Source organism: Coturnix japonica, chromosome 9 (genome assembly GCF_001577835.2).
Source record: "Coturnix japonica isolate 7356 chromosome 9, Coturnix japonica 2.1, whole genome shotgun sequence".
In the NCBI taxonomy this organism is placed as follows: Eukaryota; Metazoa; Chordata; class Aves; order Galliformes; family Phasianidae; genus Coturnix; species Coturnix japonica.
In genome coordinates, this window is record NC_029524.1 from 13,635,411 (window position 1) to 13,655,480 (window position 20,070).

A 20,070-nucleotide genomic window follows, 5' to 3' on the forward strand; every position below is an offset into this window, starting at 1 on the left:
GTCACTGCCTTGAATGCTTCCAGAGACCGCCTGGGACTGAAACCCTCAATGCGGAAAACAAGCCCTTCAGAAGATTGAATTATTTCAGGCTGTCTTCTCTGCTGGTCCTGGCTGCTTTCAGTCTAGACTTCAGTAATAACATGGAATTCACAATTTGGAGTCACAAGGCTGAAGGTCTCCCGGGCTCTGAGGCCAGAATTTGTCCCAGACACAGGTTGCTGGTTCTGCAGTCACTGCTGAATCGGCCCCAGCAGCCCCTTCTCCTGGGGGATTGTGCAGAGAGCATAGGGCAGGAGGTGTGCCCCAGCTCCGGCCACAACCTCCCCCTCAGGTCCATGCAAAGACTCTATTAAAAATGAAAGGCAATTGTGCGATTCCCCAAGGAAGAGGGGAAAGGCTAAAGCTGTTAATGAGTACAATTAGTGTTGTAGTCAAGCAGAATCAGAGGAAGTAATTAGCTCCTATTGTTTCCGTAGCATCTGAATTGCAGCCATGCTGGTTTTCCAAGCAGCAACCCATCAGTCCAGCCTTATCTAGAGCACAGGAGACAGGGGGTCACAGCTTCCACGCAGCTCCAAGCAGCAGTCCAGGCCATCACCCTCTTTCACTACAGCCACTGGGGTCCATTTCACAGATGACCGGAGACTTGCAAACAACAGCACACCCCAGCTCAGCTGCCCACAGGAGCATGCACAGCCCCACATCCATCCTCTCCTGATGGTTCTCCAGTGAGATGGCTGGAGCACAGCAATTAAGTGACACCAAATACCTCCTTGTCCTAGTTTAAAGGCAGCTTGCAGCCCTCTCCCAAACAAGGAAGGCTAACCAGGGAATATGAAGAAGCGGCAAAGACATAATAACCATCTCATTCTTCAAAAGAACTATTGCATCACTGTTTGTCCACATAACTCCCCCAGTACAGCGCAGCTGGACCACCACTGCCACTTGGGGTGCTTTGCTGCTTCAGGACTAGGGGTCATGGAGGTGGGAAGCTCAGGGAAAGATGCCTCAGGGAACTACCAGAAACAGCCACAAGGCCTCACCACAGACTGGAGAAGCACCACCTCACCATCTTTAGACAAAGCAGGGGGGGAAAAAAATAGACCGGAAGAAACAAAGAGACCCAATAATTTATTGGCAGAGCTGAAAGTGGGCATTTGAAAACCATGGGGCTGACTCTCAACTGGGAAGCTCCTCCCAGCCGCAGAGAGATTTGTAATACTGGTATCCCTCAGCAAAAGGCTCTGACATCGAGGCAGAATCCCAGAGATCCTGCATGCCACGTACAGAAAGACAGGAAAGTGCTGCAAGATGCGACCCCCAAGGGCACATTGCTAATCGAAAGGTTGGCCTCCCGCCCCGCTGCTAAAAAAGTTTATATATGATAAAATCAGCCTCTATCATCACCACTGCTGGAGGGCTTCAGATGGATCCTTCCTCCGAGGAGGAGTGCGAGAGTGGCCCATGAGTCCCTTCAGAGGTCGGAGGGCACTGGTGGAGACCTCTCAGTGCTGTCAACATGGAGAGAGGAGCTTAGTGCCAACTCTTGTTCTCACAATGTGATTTTTGTGTTTCGAAAGCTTGAATTATCCCTGGAAAACAGAGGGAAGAAAAAGGTCAAAGATGCGCATTGTTCAGATCCCAGCACCCCACCCACCATAGCTATCAGTGTTACCATCCCAGCCTGTCACCCAAATAAATGCTCATTAAATCTCCTTAGCAGATCTGCTTCCTAACTAGAGACTTTCCACCTGAGCCAACCTGCTGCTCCAGAACATAAGGAAATCTTGCTTCATCATTACTCATTGGGAAGAAAAAGGTGTTATCTCCTGTGGACAAAGCATGCAATAGACACTGCAAACCTCCCTGACAGATTCTGGGATTTAAACTGAAAGATCTCTTCCTTCTCAGATCTTTGTCCCCATGGATTCTGCTTGGAGCACAAATATACTGGCAGTCCAGCACACTCTGTTCCATTGTCAACAAGTTCACTCTTTTAAGGTAGGACAGACCAAAGGACTATTTAATCTGAACATGACAGTTCCCCCAGATTTAAATAGGAGAGTTTCCTCAGCAGCTTTTACTCACATGAGTACAGCCATGGTGCTACCAACAAAGGAGTGCTGGTCCACCACCTTCACTTGTACCGTGTAGCAGGATGCAGCAGTGATTGAAGATGGGGCAGACTAAAGAAACCTCTGTTACTGCTTACTGCTAGTAGTCTGTGAGCAGCAGCAATAGGCAAAGCACATTTACCCATCAACAGAAAGGTATTGGTTCGTTTTAGTTTGTTTTCTTTCTCATCCAAATGGAATTAAAGGAGATGATAATTACTTTGGGAGGATGGGTTTGGTGCCTCCCCCTGACAGGGCAGGACAGTAAGTTGCCCAAACCAAACACCCAAGGATGCCCCAGCACATCACACCAAACTGGGACAGCTTTGTTGAAGAGTGAAGGCAGCTCATAGCTTCAGAAGCAAGGTGCTCTGCAGGACTGTAAAACCCTGTTTAAAGCCTTGAGCTAGGTTTGTGCGCTGCTGAGTGCCACATGGCAGCTGTAAGATCACAGCGCATGCTGAACAGCCCCAGGAGGCAAGTTAGAGGAGCAGAAGGAAGTCAAAAACACTCTTCATGAGAGTTAACCAAGTTATTCTGCTATTACTTGACAGCAAAAACCATGCTGGAGGCCATCTGTAGAAGACTGGGGTTCACCTTTGTACTTGCAAACAAAGCAGGCTGTGCTGCCACCTGGGAACACGATTCAGAATTCATTAACTGGATTCCAGTTAATTTGCAATAGCAGCAGTGTGACTTTTCATCCCATAGTGCACTTTCACCTGTGTCATCTACCCCAGGAGGATGACACACTCTGGTGAGCTCTTAAACTATTTTTCCCATCTTTTGTTTTCTCACCATCAGAATGTCCCCATCCCTCTGCTCACCGCTGCTCTCCCTGGTTAGCATAGGTAACTCAATATAGTGGAGAACTAAATCAAATCTGTCACTGTCCTCCTATCCACTTGGCACATGTACTGCCTTCTGAGACTGGTATTTAATGAAGTGAGCTGGTTTTCTCTTCTGGAAGGTCACTTGAACGCCCTCTAACAATAAAAACACTGCTATGTGCTTGTGAAATATTTTGTAAACACTGATCCTCACAACAGCCCAGATCTGGGAGGAAGGAAAGACTTCAGAGCAAACTCTGAAAGCACTGCTTGTCCAAAGCTGTGGAAGGTGGTTTGGGAGCAGTGGGACTCCCAGCAGCCCTCCAGAGCTCAGCTGTGTTGGAGCAGCTACATCCCATCACAAGGTGGGATTCAGACACTAGATTTGCTTCTCTGAGTGGTTTCCTCTGCCCTGGCACTTGGCAACACAGCAGCCCCACTTGGCTACGACCAAACACAGCCTTCATCACAAGGCCTCATGCAGTCCCTTTTTAGTGGAAGTGCCTGCTGTCAGAGAACTGGGCCCTAGAGGGGACAAGCCATCACAACAGCGCTGAGCTCACCTTGCCTATTTTCTCTGCACATGGTTGGTTGCCATTACCAGAAGTAGCAGGTGGTTTCATCCCTTGGGCCACAGCATTGTTATTATTTCTAAATACAGTAGCTACTGTGTCCTTCCTGAACAAGCTTTTATTGACAGACTAATTTATTCTGCCCCAGCCCACTGACAAGAGCAAAGGCATGTATGCCAAGCTCCAGGCGCCTCTCTCAGCATCTATTGCATGGATGTGCTCAGCATTCATTTACTCCATAGCTACTAACAGACAACCCTAGGCAGCAGACCCAAGCTGAAGACGTACCTCTCAGCCTCCTAGGACCAGGTCTGGGATACAACTGGCTTGCACAGTGGAAAAACACATTAACAAAACAGCACACAGCATTGTAACACAAAGTGCTGAGTGAATGCAGACCACTGTGAATGCTGGCGTCTTTGGTCAAGAAAATGCAACACAACAACAACCAACCACACTTTTTTGACCTTTGGGGAAAAGCCAGCAGTGGAACGGGCCCACCAGCAGGCCTACAAAGGCAAGAAGAAAACATGCCAGCCTGTGGGAAGAATTGGAAGCTGAGAGGTATGCCATGAAGTCACATAGGAAGAAAGATGAGGCCCTACCCTGGGTGTGACAGAGGGGGGGGAGCGTTCGATCAGCGGCCACTGCTGTTCACCAGGCCATGAAACTCCTCCCAGGCCCTGGCAAGCCAGAGGGAAAAAAAAATAATAAAAATGAAACAAAAATAAAAACAAAACAAAAAAAAACAGCACTTCAGATCAAAGGCTTCTTAACTTTTAACAAGAGCAGAAACATTCAATGGCGTTTGAAAGGCACTCGTCTTCAGAGAGCAAGGCAATATTCTCTGATAGCCCTAGTGGATAGAAGCATCCTTAAAACCCAGCCAAACATCTGACAGCGCGAGGCAGCTTTAACGTTCTGCACAGACGTGAAGCGTTCCCACTGGCTGCTGGCGATACAGCCACATTAATACCCAGAGACAGGTATGACCTTCCCAGTCACAAATGGAATATCCATTTCCTATCGCTAATAAAATAGCCAGTGTTTTGTATTTCTAGAGGATTATCACATTCCTTGGCTGGTTAAACTCTGCCAGTTACTGGCCCCGTGCTTCACCACATATCTGCAGTAATCCCCACAATAGGGTCTTCTTTTAATGCCATGTGGCTCAGTTATTAGGCCAGTCTTCCATCAGGCAGCAGAATCCAATTGTTTATAGAGTCTCACTTCCTATTGTAAGCCTGCATTGTTAATAACAGCCCAGTAAAAACACCGGAGCTATCTGAAATGAAAACGTTTTCCAACAAGTTAGAGGGACAGGCCTAACACTGCGTTCCCTGGTGGAGAATGTTACTGACGTACAAAGTTAGCAGACTGAAAAATTGCTGTCTGTTTTACAAAGGCACCATTCTGAAAGCCCCTCTCAGGGAAATAAAGAAACGATGCTGAGGTTAATGTGAGCATGACTACTATCTTCCAGGATCAGAGACATCAAAGGACCTTGTCGTTTTTCAGACGCAGATAAACAGTGCTGGAGGCTACAGCACATGCCAAGCCATTCACCAACCCAAAGTCCCACAGAGCCAGAGGGACCCTAAAGGGAACCCAGGTCAGCCATAAACCCGGGCGGTCTCGCTGATTTTAGCTGCTAAGTGCCAGCCGAACCTCATATCTTGTTTCCTGCATTGCCTCATCAGGCCACTGCAACACAACAGGAAAGTACAGAGATGGAAATTCCACAGCAGTCAGCATCTGTGCATGAAATGGACCCTCAGCCTGGCTCCTACCTGCCTCACAGTCAAACTCCTCATTAGCATTTGCAAAAGCAGCTCAGCTGTCACATGCTCTTTCCCAGCAAAGGTCCAAATAAGCAGAGAATATACCAGCAGAGTGCATGTCATGGCTATTGTGAAAGACCACGCCACAAACAGGCAGGCTTGCTGAGGACACAGCAAACAGGACATGAGCAAGAAACTCGTTACCATGATGCCTACCTTGGAATTTGTGACACTACCTTCCTGTGAGGCAGGATGGCAAATCCCTCTTCCGAAGGGATCACAATTCACCTTCTGAGCATCCCCAGGAGCACAAAAATCTTCCTGATCATGACTAGGATGGACAGGTAACAGCCACCTACGGGACTCCCAGAGCTACATCTAATCTCTGAGCTGACACTCAGACACTTCACAGCAAAGAAAACATGAAGAGAAAAAGCAGACAGCAAAGGTTCTGTAGATACTGCAAGGACAGCGCACCAGACAGCTGGGGTTCACCAGCACATCACTCTTCTCTCAGCACTCAGTTGGGAAAGTGCAGGGCAGAATAAAGGGTAAGTTAGCACAAGGTCTTGCTAAGGCATCTCACAGATGATTGCTGAGGTCAGATCTGCAGTCCAGCTTGACATACAGCAGAATGCTGCTTTGTTAGAGACGAACCCACAGGTGGCTCATTCTAAACAAGGCATCAGTGCAGACCCCAAAATGGGTGCCTTTCCCCCAAGGCTCCCCTGATAAAGCCAACACACAGTGCTCTGAAAGGCCACAGAAATAGCCAGTATTACCCAGCCAGTGCCCAGTACCAGATGCTGCAGGTACTGTTCAGAAGAAAGTTGGGGGAAGGCAAATGTGCAACCAGAATTCCTCTGAACTTCTGAATATGAGCTGGAAAGCTACCCACATCTCCAGCCTCGTTCCAGTCTCTAATATCCTCCCTTCAGTCCCCCATTCCTTCTATTCCTACCACATTACCAATAATCACACCTTTTCTCTTTCCTCTCCTGCAGTCCCCTCAAACCCACAACTGCTGTCCTCTACACAGAAGGGACACAAGGGCAGATCATCTGTCTATATGACCAATAACGTACTACCCCTTTCAAACCAAAGAGCTCTCTGTTCCAACATCTCATAACATCATGCACATAGTCCTTCAGCTGCCAACCCCTTCTCACACACACAAAGAAAAGGATCTTCCAGCCAAGAATTTTTAAGCTAAGACCCTCATACATATTATACTGCTAATTAATCCAACTATCTGCTGACTTGACTGAAAAAATCCACCAAGACGTGTCTGCTCTAATGTACCTAAACTGTGCTAGCAGAGCAAACTGCTCTCCATTTCGTACTGAATGAGGCTGCCAGTTAATTTTGTCTGGCAGAATCTTTATGACCTGTGATGTGCCAAGGGCACAGCGCCAGGGAGTCTAAGAGGTTATTTTTATGTATAGACATTTTTAGTACCTTAGTGCTATACTGTCTGTGTGGCGATCAGATACTCAGTGAATTGATCCCCAACACTTAAGTTATTCCCACTGAACAGATGGGAAATGGAAACATTAGCAGGCTAAATAAAGCCAGCCAGAGCTGCTTGTCCACACTCATTCCTGACCTACAACTGTTGAAGTTTCCTACTCTCTCCCTCACTCCCTGGGTCAGGATGCAAGCAGAGCTCCCTTTCAAGTTGAAGGGAAAAAAACAACAACAAAACATGCAAAAAAAAGCCACCAATACAGAGTTCAACAAAAAGGGGAAGAGCAGCCACAGCTGTTTCAAGGGAGTTTCCAAATCTAAACTGTGAAAGCAGCACTAGCTGTTTTCTCAAAATCCCAGCAGTTCCCCCTTTGGTATTTTTCTACGTAGCCTTGCTTCCCTCCCATCTCCTTCCCCAGATAAAATAAAGGAAATAAAGAGCTCACAGCACATGCTGCTCTCACGGCACTCACCAAGGTCTGTCCCTTCCACCAGTCTGCATGCAACCTGCCAGCATCTCCACTCACTGCACTCTGCACACACGGTATATCTATCTATACCAAGGATATTCTTGTAGTTTGAAATAGTCCTTTCATTTAACAGGCAGTATCTGCAGCTAAGGCCAACAGGGAAGCCAGCGTAACTTTGAAATCAACATATCTGAACTGATCTCCATGAAAAGAAACACGAAGTGGATTACAGCAGCTTCTTTGCTAAGAGACAGTCCACCAAGATATGGGAGCCTTTTACGAAGTCTCAGATACTTCTCAAGAATTGACAATGAACAAGGCAGTGAATCCATCACTTCAAAGCCCGAGTGTACGGAAGTGCTCTTAACTCGCAGCACTGAGAAATGTTACTGGAATTGGAGAATGGAGTGATAAATGGATTAAGCCAACATTGCAGAGCCTCAGGAGAAGAGGACAGCTATCAGATCTGGAACCTCACCACTCTTTTCTGCCTTTTATTCCAGTTCTTCAACTTGATGGAATGACGGTGAAGCAACACAGCCCTCTAGAGCTGGCAAGATCCAAGACAACCCATTACTCCATCGACAGGCATCAGTGTGCATGGGGCCCATTTAGAATCTGGGTAACTTCAGACAAGGTACAGCTGAACACAAAGATGACACAAATAGGGCAGCACCACTGAAAAGTATCAACTCCTACCATTCCTGGAAATTAGCAGACAAATGAAAACTAGTGCTACAAAACCATAAAAGTTTACCTAATAGTTACAGGAGTATGTAAGTAGCTGAACTCCAATGCAACAACAAAGACTTCTCACCAGCACTATCTTACTACTTCAGAAACACTCACCTGGCCACACATTTACCACTTCCCTGAGGATTTCTTTAGTCACATTTCCCTTGAATTCAAGATTGCACTCCCCACTTCCCACCCCCCCTTTCTTTCCCTTATTCTTTCTTTTTCCCTTTAAAACACAAGAACCTTGTTCCTACACTCCTCTTACAGTGCATACCCTTATTCCCTCCCTAGGATTATCTGTTTGCTTCCTAGCTAAAATATTGTCCAAGGCCATTTCCTGCAACCGCCTGCAGTGAAATGAACCCAGTGCCAGCCCTATTAAGATCAACTATTCTTCTCATTTACTCGAGCCATCCCATTAGTTATCAGTAGTGACTTTGAAAGGAACAGGGAGTTTTATACCCTGCTCAGCTCTCACTGCAGCAGGCACTTACAAATAACTAAAGCTTTGTTTTCAGAAAAAAAAAAAAGTAGCCTTGCTTTTGAGCTGACAGGACGATCCATAAAGTCACACAGCAACCGAAGTATTTCCAGGCCACTCAGCTCAGTGGAAGCTTTGCAGCACGGCCACACAGCGAATGCCTGGTCTCTCCTGTCACATGAAGCAGTGGTGTTCAGCATCCTGGATGGTGCTGCAGGTGGGAGCTCTCAGCAGAGCTGAGGAAACACGCTATAAATCACAGACTATACATTCTAAGACAGCAAAAAAGGTTCATTTTTCCTTAATTTCAAACCGCAGGGAGTGCTGTTGCCCATGACCCACTGTCACAGCTGAACCTTGTCACTTCCAAGGTTTAAGAACACTGATGAGCAGAACCTTTGATATTGCCCACCTCAGGCAAAAGCACCCCAGGGAAGGAACAAAGAGAAGCGATCTCTCTCCAGCTACCGAAAGAAGGCAGCCCACAAAATGTGTTCTTCTCAGGTACCGAGTGAGCACTGTAATGTCTAAGGTACTATAAATCCTCTGGAATTAAGAATAGTCCAAGAGAATGCTCTAGCTCTTCCAGTAAGACTGGTAATTAATACAGACTGGGCTGACCCTTCCACTTGCAGGGATTTAGGCAGCTTGTCAATATAGCAAGCAAGAGAAAGGACGAACATGTGAATACTGCAATGAAAGATCTGCTTATCTAGCTAACTGCACAAGCCACACCACTGTGAGCAGAAGGAACAGAATGCAGAAGAGCTCCTTGGAGTAACTGTGAAGCAACAAATAGTTTTCAAAAGCAGCCTGGCAGTACCACCATCTTCTGAAACAAAGGAGGCTGCAGCCTCACTGACAACTCATGAAAAATGGTGTCTAAAAACAAGTTAATACGAAGTGCAATACCACAAAAGGAATATATAAACCCTGAAACACAGTGCTCTGCTTCCACAGCAAGGGGCACGCTAGCAATTTCTACCAAAGTGTTCATTTACAGTGTGTCAAAAGCTAATCCAGGTCAATTCACTACCTAAAAGTCAAGGTTCTGAGAAACGCCTGTTCTTTTCTTGCTAAGCATGCTCCCTTTCCCGAAGCACAATCAATGCCAATCAAACCCTGCACACGAGCAGAGCTCTAGTGGAGAGATGCAGCCCATACAAATGAAAAATGCCACAAGCTCCCCTAGAAAGGCAGTCCTGACAAAGCCTACAGCATGGCTCTTCCATTAGAGCCTTTCATAAAACACAGCCAGAGCGCGAATACTGAGCGCTGGCTAGAAAGCCCTCTCGAGCCATAAATCACATGGTACATGCACAGCATAAGTGGAGTTTATTCATGACGGACAGTATTTCAACAGGGCTTGATAGATGGCCGAGGAAAAGGAGCCAGGCTTTATGGAGGATAGAACTAGTTATACAAGAGATTCTTCATTAGTGAGAAATCCTTAATGATATGAAGCTTAGCCAAGTGAAGTCAGCCTGAAAGCTGGGGCTGTCCTGCTCTTCTCTGTCAACAAAGCAGGCACCATCGCCTCCCTGCAGCTTGCTGCCTGCAACTCCTCCATGCTAGCACTGATACTGAGCAAGAAAAGCACAATAAGTCAGTCCACGCACCACTACACAGAAACTCCAATGACAAGCAGCTCTGGTCTGAATTTACACCAGCACTATTAGAAGGAAATGTTGGACCGCACTAAAACCAGAGTGCTGCAGCTCAAGTGAGGCAATGGAAAAAGAAGTCTCATGACACCCTACATGATGGAAGGTTAATTGCTCAGACCTACTCCACTAGGACACCAAACCAACTTCTGACTACCGCTCCAACCCACAGAAGGGTATACGTGGGAGACAGGTCAGCCTGGTCCTATTTAACAACTGCTCCCGACTGTAATCTGAACCACTAAATTTGATTCCTCAAACACCTGTTATTCTTGGACAAGCTCCTCTTGCACCATACATCAGAGGAATAAAATGAAACCTATGCTGCACAGAAAGAGAGGGAAGCCAGCACGGTTTGTTACGCTACTGTAGGGAAATAAGACCGTGACACTGGATGCACCATCACTCAAGGACTGATGCCTGCCAGAGCAATACCAGACACAAACATTGCAACAGTAGCACTCTGTGACCTAGGAAGTGCTGATGAGGATAGCTTATAACGAAAGGTCACATCACTTCCTGTCTAAACTTGCTGCAACAAATATCACAGCTGCAACACTGGCTTGGGATACAACCTTCCTTAGAGAGCCTGGGAGAACAGAACGATCTCCTTCCTCACAGCACAAAGCTGCAGTCCCAGCCTGCAGTCTGCTGCTGCAAAACAGAAGCAAAATACCCTGGAAAACATCCACATGAGCACTTTGCTATCTCATAACACAGGTAGAGAGTTGATAGTGCCCTCTCCTGGCAATAAGCACATGAGAAATGTTACTGACAAAAAACATCACGAGATTTTAACAACAGTAGGAACTTTCAGAAACACCAGAGCTCACTGGAAAAAGACAGGGTTTAACAACAATCATTTCCCTTTTCCTTCTCCTTCCCACACACACAGGCAGGAGGGCCGTGTGGAGCACTAGATGCCTAAAGGCAGTTTAAACAGACTCACGTATTACTGCTAGTGACTCACACCCCAAATCAGATGCTACTAGTAGCTACATCTCTGCTAACAGCAGGACTGAGCTCACCAAACTCTCTGCCAGCATAACAAAGAGATGGTGTCTATGTGGAAAGGACAAGCCAGCACAATGAAAATAAGTCATGAAATCTTGGACCCTGATTAAGGGTTGGATTAGAAAAGCTCACCGTCTTATTAATTTGTTTCACTTCTTCTAACTGTTAATTTAATCATTATGACCTAATTGGTGTATTAGTTCATAATATACGTCAGAAAAAAAATGTTACGTGATTGACTATAAGCAATGCTTGCACATGCAATTCTCTGTCACACTGTGGGAAATAAAAGTCACCCTGAATGGCCTGGTATAGAAAGCTGTAATAGGTTTATTTAAAAATACAGTTGTCCTCTCTGTGTACCATGATCTTCTAGTCTTGTTAAAGAGCCTCTGTCACCAGGGCCTGGAAGACTTAATATACGACGTTTATTATGATTAGAAATCATTTGTACAGCACTGTAAATTCACACAGCTCTTTCCCAAGAACATTTATAAGTCTAATGGCACTATAAATCCCTGTTAGCTTCCGCACTTTATTCCCCTGAATCTCTATTTATTCAAATGATCTCACATCCTCCCTTTCCCCCCCCACACCGCAATCTTGTCTCTGAATATATGAAGCCACAGTCCCACACTGGGCAGCCATCTCCCAAGTGACAGGCTGGGTGTATTGCTAACAAAGCCCAGGACTACATGCTTAAAAAAGAATACTATTAGAACAGAACAAACCTAATAACAGTGCAATAATGACACAGATATTTAGCTTTCCAAGCACACTGGCAACAATTGCTGCTGTTTGTCTTACTGTTTGCACTGAACAGCCCTGATGCACATGAGCAGTTCTCTCCGTTCTTGCGATCTGCATTAAATTGCTTGAGCTTGCATGCAACCAGCAGCAGGCCCTCCCCCTGCCACCATACGTACTTGATGCTATCGGTGTGTGTTTTATATTCCATGATGGTGTTGGGAGGTAGGTTGAGCACTCTTCGTAACGTGTCGCGTATCCGGGCTGTCGTGGCCTGGTCACTGGCTGTCTTGTTCCATATCGAGATAATGTCCTCCTACAGAATAGCACGGAAGGAAGGGGTAAGCAGATGGCATTTTCTGTAGCCCTGCCAAATGGAACTATATGCCAGCTCTCCAAACAGCTTACCTGGAATCGGACAGAGACGACTGCCCCACAGATTTCTTCACCCACCATAAACTGTTCTCCAAGCATCGCCAGAATGAGATTCTCCCAACACCGTGATGCTAAGCCCTTTCGCAGACGGATAATCCATTTACCACCATTTTTGTTGGCATCATCCTAGAAAGATGTGCAAGAAATCAATTTGTTTTCTTCTAGTAATTTTTCTGCTTCCCACAAGACAGCAAAGTCATAGACAACAGCAGATATTGATTGCGTGGAGCACCAGGGACTGATATTTGGAGGTATTTCAAAGCAAAAGCATTTCACTGCTCCCCCATACAAGCAGAGAAAGAGGAACGCCACTTACTTTGAATACAAAACATTTGAAATAACCACTCTCAACATTTCAGAGGACACTAAACACTGAAGACTTGAGCTCCAGTATTTTGATCCCACTTAGTAAAGACTGCAACAGCCCATCCATCTTCACACAGAATCAGAGGCAAAAACCCTGGAAGTATTTCAAACTCTAGCCTAATTCCAGCTCTGTTTAATCCCCTGAATACGTAGCTCTCCTGGTTAAAAGAGGAAAAATCCCTTATCACAGAACATGGAAGGCATGGAAACAGTTTGCAAAATCATGTTCAAAAGTAAAGGGAAAGTTGAAATGTTTTTCTTCAGCATTTCCAGGAACGAGCTCACATAACAAGTTAACCCAGAAGGGCCAGCCTGTTCTCTGGAAGCCACTGTCATTATCACAGATACAGACGAACTGTGCTGACCCAAGGAAATACACAAAAATTGGAAGAAAGGAAAGGAAAAATTTACGCTAAGCACCCAACCTGTCACCTCAAAGTTGCAATCCTGTATGTTGAACTGAAAACTGCTACAGACTGCCCTGCTTCACAAACACACAACCACATCAAACAGCAGTTCTTCCTTTGTGCAGAATTCTCACTGTGGCATTCCCTTGTAGCTGGAAACTCCTACAAAAGGGAATGGATTCCATCCAAAGACAACAACTGAGAAGTAAGAACAAGTCTAAGGGGAGGTGGCAGTTAGGAAGGGAATGAACAGAGGTCTAGGACAAAAACAGAGAAGGAAAAAGAGCTCGTAGTGATCTGTATTACACAGAACATCCCTGGCCAAACAATTAGCAATCCCCTTTGCCAACCTAAGTTACACTTCAAAGATGCAAGGCAAGGCAGCCCAATCCTTCTTAACAGGACAAAATAAACTTTATTTTAACTATAAAGCTTCTTTAGGGCTTAGAAAAACTAAGTACTTGTGCACTCTCAGAGACAGCAAATGCCAACGAAACAATACTGAGCAAAAAGGAAAATGCCAGCAGAGGAGCAGCAGTCACCAGATCCCATCTACATGTTAAGAGTCCATAGTGAAAGGGGAAGGTGTGAGCTCTGGACAAACCTCCAACGCATGAGAGCAGCCACATGCAAGGTGAAGAATCTAAATCAGCAGAAGTTCTAGGAATGCCGCATATTCCCATGAAATGCAAAAATGCTTTTTGATTAAGCATCCTTGTTTTCCAAGTTGTGGACATCCCACTCTGAGAATTAAGAATTCAGCCTAAGTTGGGTTTCACTCCTCGAACATTCCACACTGACTTACAGAGGTAAGAAAATAAATTGGTATAGCTCAAAACAACTTAAACATTGTTCAGGAAGGTTCAAGGCTAGAAAGAGAATGGTCATTGGGAAGCAGATGCTGTATTGTGTGTTTTATGGTTACTGTTAGTTTTCTTTCAGGTTAAACAAGCTTTGGTTCAGTCAAGCATTTCATTTCCATTTACCAGAATAATAATGATCTGCAGCCCAGAAAATCACAAGGGAACATTATGCTTACTGCTACTGACTTTACCCAGAAAAGGCACAGATGGATTCTGAAAAAGATCAGAACCACATATATGTATACATGCTTACAAAAATTACAGTAATTAAGCTTACTTTCAAAGAGGAAGGAACATAAAGCCCTAAAAAGGGTAGCAAAGAGAAGGGAAGCTACAAGGGTAAGTCTTCTACAAATACAAGAAGGCAACGTGACCAGAAATAAAAGACAAAGAGCCTCTCCATCTTCATCCTAAAATGGCTACAGGGAAATTCTTTATAGAAATTCTGCTATCATTAACTTGTGGACTCTCTGGTGGACACATTATCAGAGCAGCTAAGCTGACTAGGAGTCCAAGGAGGGTTAAGCGTTTTATATAAATTGTATTTGCAGTAACTGGCTATAAAACACCTTGCTTAAAATAATTGCCAACCAGGGTCACATATAAATTTCTCAGGACCAAGCAGCATAATTAGGTACTGCAGAGCAACACATAAAATTCTCATATTGCAAATGGTATTGGTCATTGCTGGAAGCCAGCCAGGAGCTGGAAGAATGATTTGTTGGGCAAAGATTTTTTTTTCCCTTCTTTATACAGATTTGGACAGAAATGAACACGTGCAAATCAAGTGCCTTGTAAAGGAAAAAAAGTGAATGAAGAGCTAAGTCTTCTTTCCATTTTCTGTTCTGCATAGAGCTGTAGGCTTTTAAGCACATGCATCTCCTTGCTTCTTATTCTCTTATTTCTTCCCTTATTGAGAGGTTCTGTTTCTTTTAGAGGAAAGCTCCATGCTGCTGCCATAGGACAAAGCACTAATAATGGGTAAAAGTGCTGTGCTGTGTAGTGAGCACAGAGCTTAGCATGGCTACCCTTTACTGAGCTGCATGCAACACCAGCCAGAAGACTCTTCTGGACCCACAGCAAGCACAGCTAGCAACTCCCTTCATCTGCCCTCTCCTCAGCCAGAAGACCACAGAGCCACCAGGTTACACGGAACAGAGTTTTGAGAACAAGTTTACAGCAAGCTCAGAAGAAAAGGCTGAACTCAAGAGTGCCATTAAGTGACAAGACTCTCTTCACCACAGAAGGTTTCATCCATCATTCTCTGGGGAGCATCAAGGCAGACACGAGAGCTCCAACTCACCTCCCACATGGGTTTGATGCCCTCTTTGAAAAGATGGAAGTCACTATGGCCTGTCAGGTCCCCAGGACGTACCATGTGACTGTAAAACCGCCAGAACTGCTCCACCTGCAATGACATGAACCACACAGTGAGGATGCTCAAACTGCTCAGAGCCACAGCTCTGACTAAAACAGGCTTCCCTTTCTACAACAGCTAGCTAGACACATCTTCCCCTCTTTATTTTCTTGTCACAAGGGAGTTTATTAGGACACCCAAAAAGCAGCAATAGAATCAGAGATTGGGTGCCTATGTTTCACTGGTTCTATCAGCAGGCGACCACCTGAAATATTCAACAAGTGCCTGCAAAAATTACTTGGTGTTTGTTCCAAACAGTCTGTGCTAAGATAGTTACTGCTCTAGAGAACAGTTGCTAGATTCTAATGCTCAAACTTTAGTGGATGTGACATATCAAGTGCAACAGCTAAAGTCAAGCCACCCTGCACTACACAAGAACTCATTCCTGCATGAACTACTGTTCTCAGCACCAACAGAGACCGAAAAACCCTCCAAATCTGACATATTTAGGATTGATTTTTACTGTGTCCGGGTTTTAAGACAGAGACATTCTGATGCTATTTTTAAATCTTTAGGCACTACTCAGAACTTCTGTTTAAATCCCACTTATTTCCCTTTACAGCCTTCTATGACATTCTGACCACCACAGAAATACCATTTTTCACCATGCCAACCTCCCCCCAACCGTGTCCACTTCAGACAGCCTGGCCAGAATTTTTAATTCTTAAAATAAAATACCTATTCTTTTAGATTCTTTGGGTGAAAAGGGATTTTAGAGAGGCTGAACCTTCAAAAGAAGGCACTGGAACAGATTATACTAATTTCCACTTTCTAAGAGGACTCTACTCAGTAGGACCATAGCTATTAAGCAGATCAGCAGTGAAGCTGGAGGGGTTGGACACCATTCCAAGTACTTTATCAGAGACCTCGATGACTTGGTCAGCACTTGGAATTCTGCTTCAAACTCTGATCTCTGCCATCCAAACAGAAACTTGCTTTTATAGTCAATATAATTACGAATCAAGGCTGAGATGGGGTCAGAAACAATCTATTTCTGCAAGATAATTTCTACACTGCATTTGCATGCAAGTTCTCAATGAGTGTACCTGCCCTCTAGCGGTTAGAATTTAAAAGCTTTGACTTACAGGTTTCTACTGAAAAGCAGAGGACAAATGTGAATCCAGGCTTCAGCTCAGACAGTCCCTCCTGGAGCTTATTCTCTCTCCTTTAACAAAACTTGGAACCAAATCTTCTGACCAACCTCTTTCCAACCTACCTGAATTCTAGCATTTCCAGCCTACAGTATCAATCAGAAAATCTTTACAGCAAAGAGCAGACAACCCAACACTGCCTTTCCAGTACTTACTTCATTCTAGGAATAAAAAACCACGAACAGCTAAAGGGTAAAAGGAAGAAAAGTTTCCCCTCCAACCAACTTCACTGCAACACTCAACTGTACCTCAGTCATCACTTCCACAGCAACAGCAGACACCATGCCAAAAGCTGCTTACACATCAAGAACACCAGATGACTGTTCTTAACACACTTTGTGGTGGAAATACTGGGGGTAGAAGGGAGCAGCTGTACAGTCATTGCTTCACAGCTCTTTCTTTCTTCTCTTGCTCACTTGTCAAGCACTGCTGCAGCTAGCAGGTTACAGTTATAAGAGCTCTCACCATTCTTCTATTATTATTCCAGCTAACACAACGCAGAGGAGAACTGCTTAGGACACTCCACCTGCTGTAGGTAGTTAAAGAACTCACCTGTAAGTCCTCTGCTCTCAACAGCAGAAGCACAGCATGCACGTGCATATGCTCAACATACAGAGAGTAAGCCAGCCGCAATGACTACATCATGTCCAAGTGGTACAAGCACAACAGGGATATACTCACTGAGGCAAAGGTGCCGATCTGTTTGATGTTCTGTTCATAACTCTGTGAGCTGGTTGGCCTCCCAGGTGTTCGTCTGGAGTACCAGAAAGTGTAATTATACTGCAAGGGGTGCTCAGCTGGTCCCGGGACAACCGCCTGCAGAACAGAAAACCTTGCTTAGCCCTAATATGCTACTCTACAGCAGGAATGGAAAAAGAAATACATTCACAGCATCAGAAATCTACATGTTCCCATCCTAACAGAGTGTAAAACAAACAATAAAGCCTGACTTTCACTGAAAAATGCCATTACTGTTAGTTGACTTTCATGGACCATTAGGCTAACAGCAGCTGGCCATTCCAAAGAGTATTAGAAATTAGCTGTATGTTCACAGTTAAGGAAATAAGCTCTAGGAAGAGACACACATAAACAGGCTTCATAACAATTAAAAACAGCATTATTAAATTTACCTTTTAATTCCGCACTGTGACTGTCTCAAAAGAAAATGACAAACTGAAAACAGCAATATTTTCTTCTGAATGAAAAAAAAAAAGCCATTTTTCCCTATGAAGAATAAAACACATATACTAAATCATGCTTTAAAAGCATTACAACTGATTGCTAACTGCAGCTCCCCTTAAGCAACTGACACTCCCAAAACTCTGTGAGGATTATTCTGTCTTCTAATGAGTGTGAAAAGGGGTTAACAAGAACTTATTACCCAGGAGTCAAAACTGACATGACACAAGATGAGGGCTTTGGGTTTTTGGTTTTTTTTTCCACTTGGTATTGCTGCAGGAGTAAAGAGCTTAAATCTCTATTCTTTTCTTGTCTATAGTAAATTTACAATGATATAAGCACAAGATTAAAAATAAAAACAACAAATAAGCATAGAATTATAGAAACATAGAGTCATATCCACCTTCTCAACCAGGGTACACTGCACTCAATGAGATCCCATCTTAAGAGTAATGTCAACAGCAGGACAAACACAGTTTGTAAGCCAGCAAAAGGCCACCATTCCTCTGTCAATCACTCTCTTCCCCACATCCTCTTCCAAATATTGTTTTCAACAGTCAGGGGAATAAAGCTTTATTTTTTTCTAACATAAGCAAAAGCCTGGCTGCTCCTAGTTGCAATTACGAAGGAAGTATGAAGGAGATTCAGGCTGGACATTAGGAAGTATTACTTCTCAGAAAGGGTAGTCAGGCATTGGAATGCACTGCCCAGGGAGGTGGTGGAGTCACCGACCATGGGAGTGTTCAAGAAACGTTTGGATGTTGTGTTGATGAACATGATTTAGCTGGGAAGTATTGGGAATGATTGGACTAGATGATCTTCTGGGTCTTTTCCAACCTTGATAATTCTGTGATTCTGTGAAGCGTTCACCCCACAGATTATATACCTCTAAGAACTCCAAAATGAAACTTCAAAATCAGACAGAGTAAAAGAGTTCTTCCATCATCATTACCACAGCAACAAAACATAACATGACCACAGTCCTCCAAGACATTTTTCCTTATCCTTAAACTGAGGGCTCCAGTACTCTCACCTCAAGCCCTGGTGAGGGGATGCAGCCACCAGCACCTTACCTTCCTCTTGGTGGTACTCTGTGGCTTCTCTCGATCATTTTTTTCCTTCTCACTGTCTTTCTGTGTGTTATTCTCCTCGTTCTGGTCATGGTCTCCACTATCATCATCTTTCAATCTGGTAATGAAGAAGACCAGTGGCTGTGAGCATTATATCTTGGAGCTGGGAAGTTTCACAGCAAGCAGCAGCAGCAACCTCTTTTTATACTCTCCTGCTAATGCTTGACACACACTCAGGCACATGCAAAACCGAGATACAAGTGAATTCAAGCACTCAGTAACCGACCACAGACCCTCTGCAAAACAACCCCACCGTGTGGACCCTCCAACCTGCCGGCAGCATCCACAGAGCCCCCAGTGCAGCTTTCTGCCCCTCCACAGCCTGTGCCGGCCACGGCAGCCATCACCACCCTCACGCCTCAGTGCTCCGGGCCTGCCCCGCTCCCTGCCGAGGGCAGGAAAAGCTGAACGAGAACCGTGACCAACAGGCCGGCCCGGTGCACAACGAGGCCTCCCGACAGAGAGCAGGGCCGGGAAAGGGGCTGTGTGCGGCCCCGTGACTCATGGCGGATGGGAGCCGCGGGCAGGGCCCGAGCCACGCCGCCGACTCACGCGTCGAATTTGTTGTTCATCGTCGCTCGCTGCCGCCACCCCCGTCCACCTCAGCGACTTCCGCTCCGCCGAGTCCGCTCTCCAAAACCTTCCGCCACTTCCTGCGGCGACAGCGCCGCCATGATCCCCGCCCCGCCATCATGGGGGCGGAGCAAGGCGGAAGTGGGAAATAGACATTTCCGGCCGCCATCTTGGTTCTTGTACTCATGTATATGGATATGAATATATATGTATATGGATATATACATGAATATACAAGGACAGTGACACATCAAAGTGCAGATGCGTGTATTTCTCACCTTATTCTTACAGATACACCATAGTTTAGAGACATACTAATATACATACTGCCATCATAAAGCGGTACTGTTGGCATCTGAACCAGTTATGAAGAAATCTGTGGTCATTTGAACATGTTGTGTATGAATATAGATCATGGGTCATCCTTTATCTGCAGATATAAGAGAGGTGCTGAGCTTTAAGAATCTTTTAGTACTGTAACAGATTTCCAGCAAGACAGATTTATCCATATATGCATATCCACAGAATCCGTACAGAGTTAAGTTGGAAAGACAGCAGCTCTACTAGAAAAGTAATGACTGGCTGAGGAACGTAGTGTACAGTCAGCTTTGTTCCAGTCTACAGTGGAACAACGTTATTATCTGTGTGGTGACTGCCAAGGAACACCAGCA

The 20,070-nt window shown here is 45.0% G+C and overlaps 1 protein-coding gene across 4 annotated transcripts; it reads right to left on the bottom strand.

Annotated features, from left to right (window-relative positions):
* Positions 1–1,110: 1,110 nt before the first annotated feature.
* Positions 1,111–19,512, bottom strand: EIF4E2 (eukaryotic translation initiation factor 4E family member 2). 4 transcript variants are annotated; one of them, XM_015871847.1, is made up of 8 exons: positions 19,379–19,512; positions 18,770–18,884; positions 17,199–17,333; positions 15,253–15,357; positions 12,287–12,439; positions 12,058–12,194; positions 4,122–4,199; positions 1,111–1,592 (listed from the first exon to the last, which is right to left on the bottom strand). In XM_015871847.1, the coding sequence occupies exons 1-7, from the start codon at positions 19,396–19,398 to the stop codon at positions 4,154–4,156; spliced, it is 711 nt and encodes a 236-aa protein (XP_015727333.1). In that variant the 5' UTR covers positions 19,399–19,512; the 3' UTR covers positions 1,111–1,592; positions 4,122–4,153. The 4 variants fall into 4 exon arrangements, with proteins under 4 accessions (XP_015727333.1, XP_015727331.1, XP_015727334.1 ...); XM_015871845.2 differs by lacking the exon at positions 19,379–19,512 and adding an exon at positions 19,097–19,345; XM_015871848.1 differs by lacking the exon at positions 4,122–4,199.
* Between the last annotated feature and the right edge of the window lie 558 nt (positions 19,513–20,070).

Coding starts and splice junctions, on each gene's coding strand:
- EIF4E2 (XM_015871845.2), bottom strand. CDS start 19,170: ATGGCTGCCGTGGCCGGCACAGGCTGTGGAGGGGCAGAAAGCTGCACT. Junction 12,195..12,286: donor TCGTCTCTGTCCGATTCCAG/GTAAGCTGTTTG, acceptor GCTATTCTGTAG/GAGGACATTATCTCGATATG. Junction 4,200..12,057: donor ACACACACCGATAGCATCAA/GTACGTATGGTG, acceptor CTGGCTTGCCAG/GGCCTGGGAGGAGTTTCATG.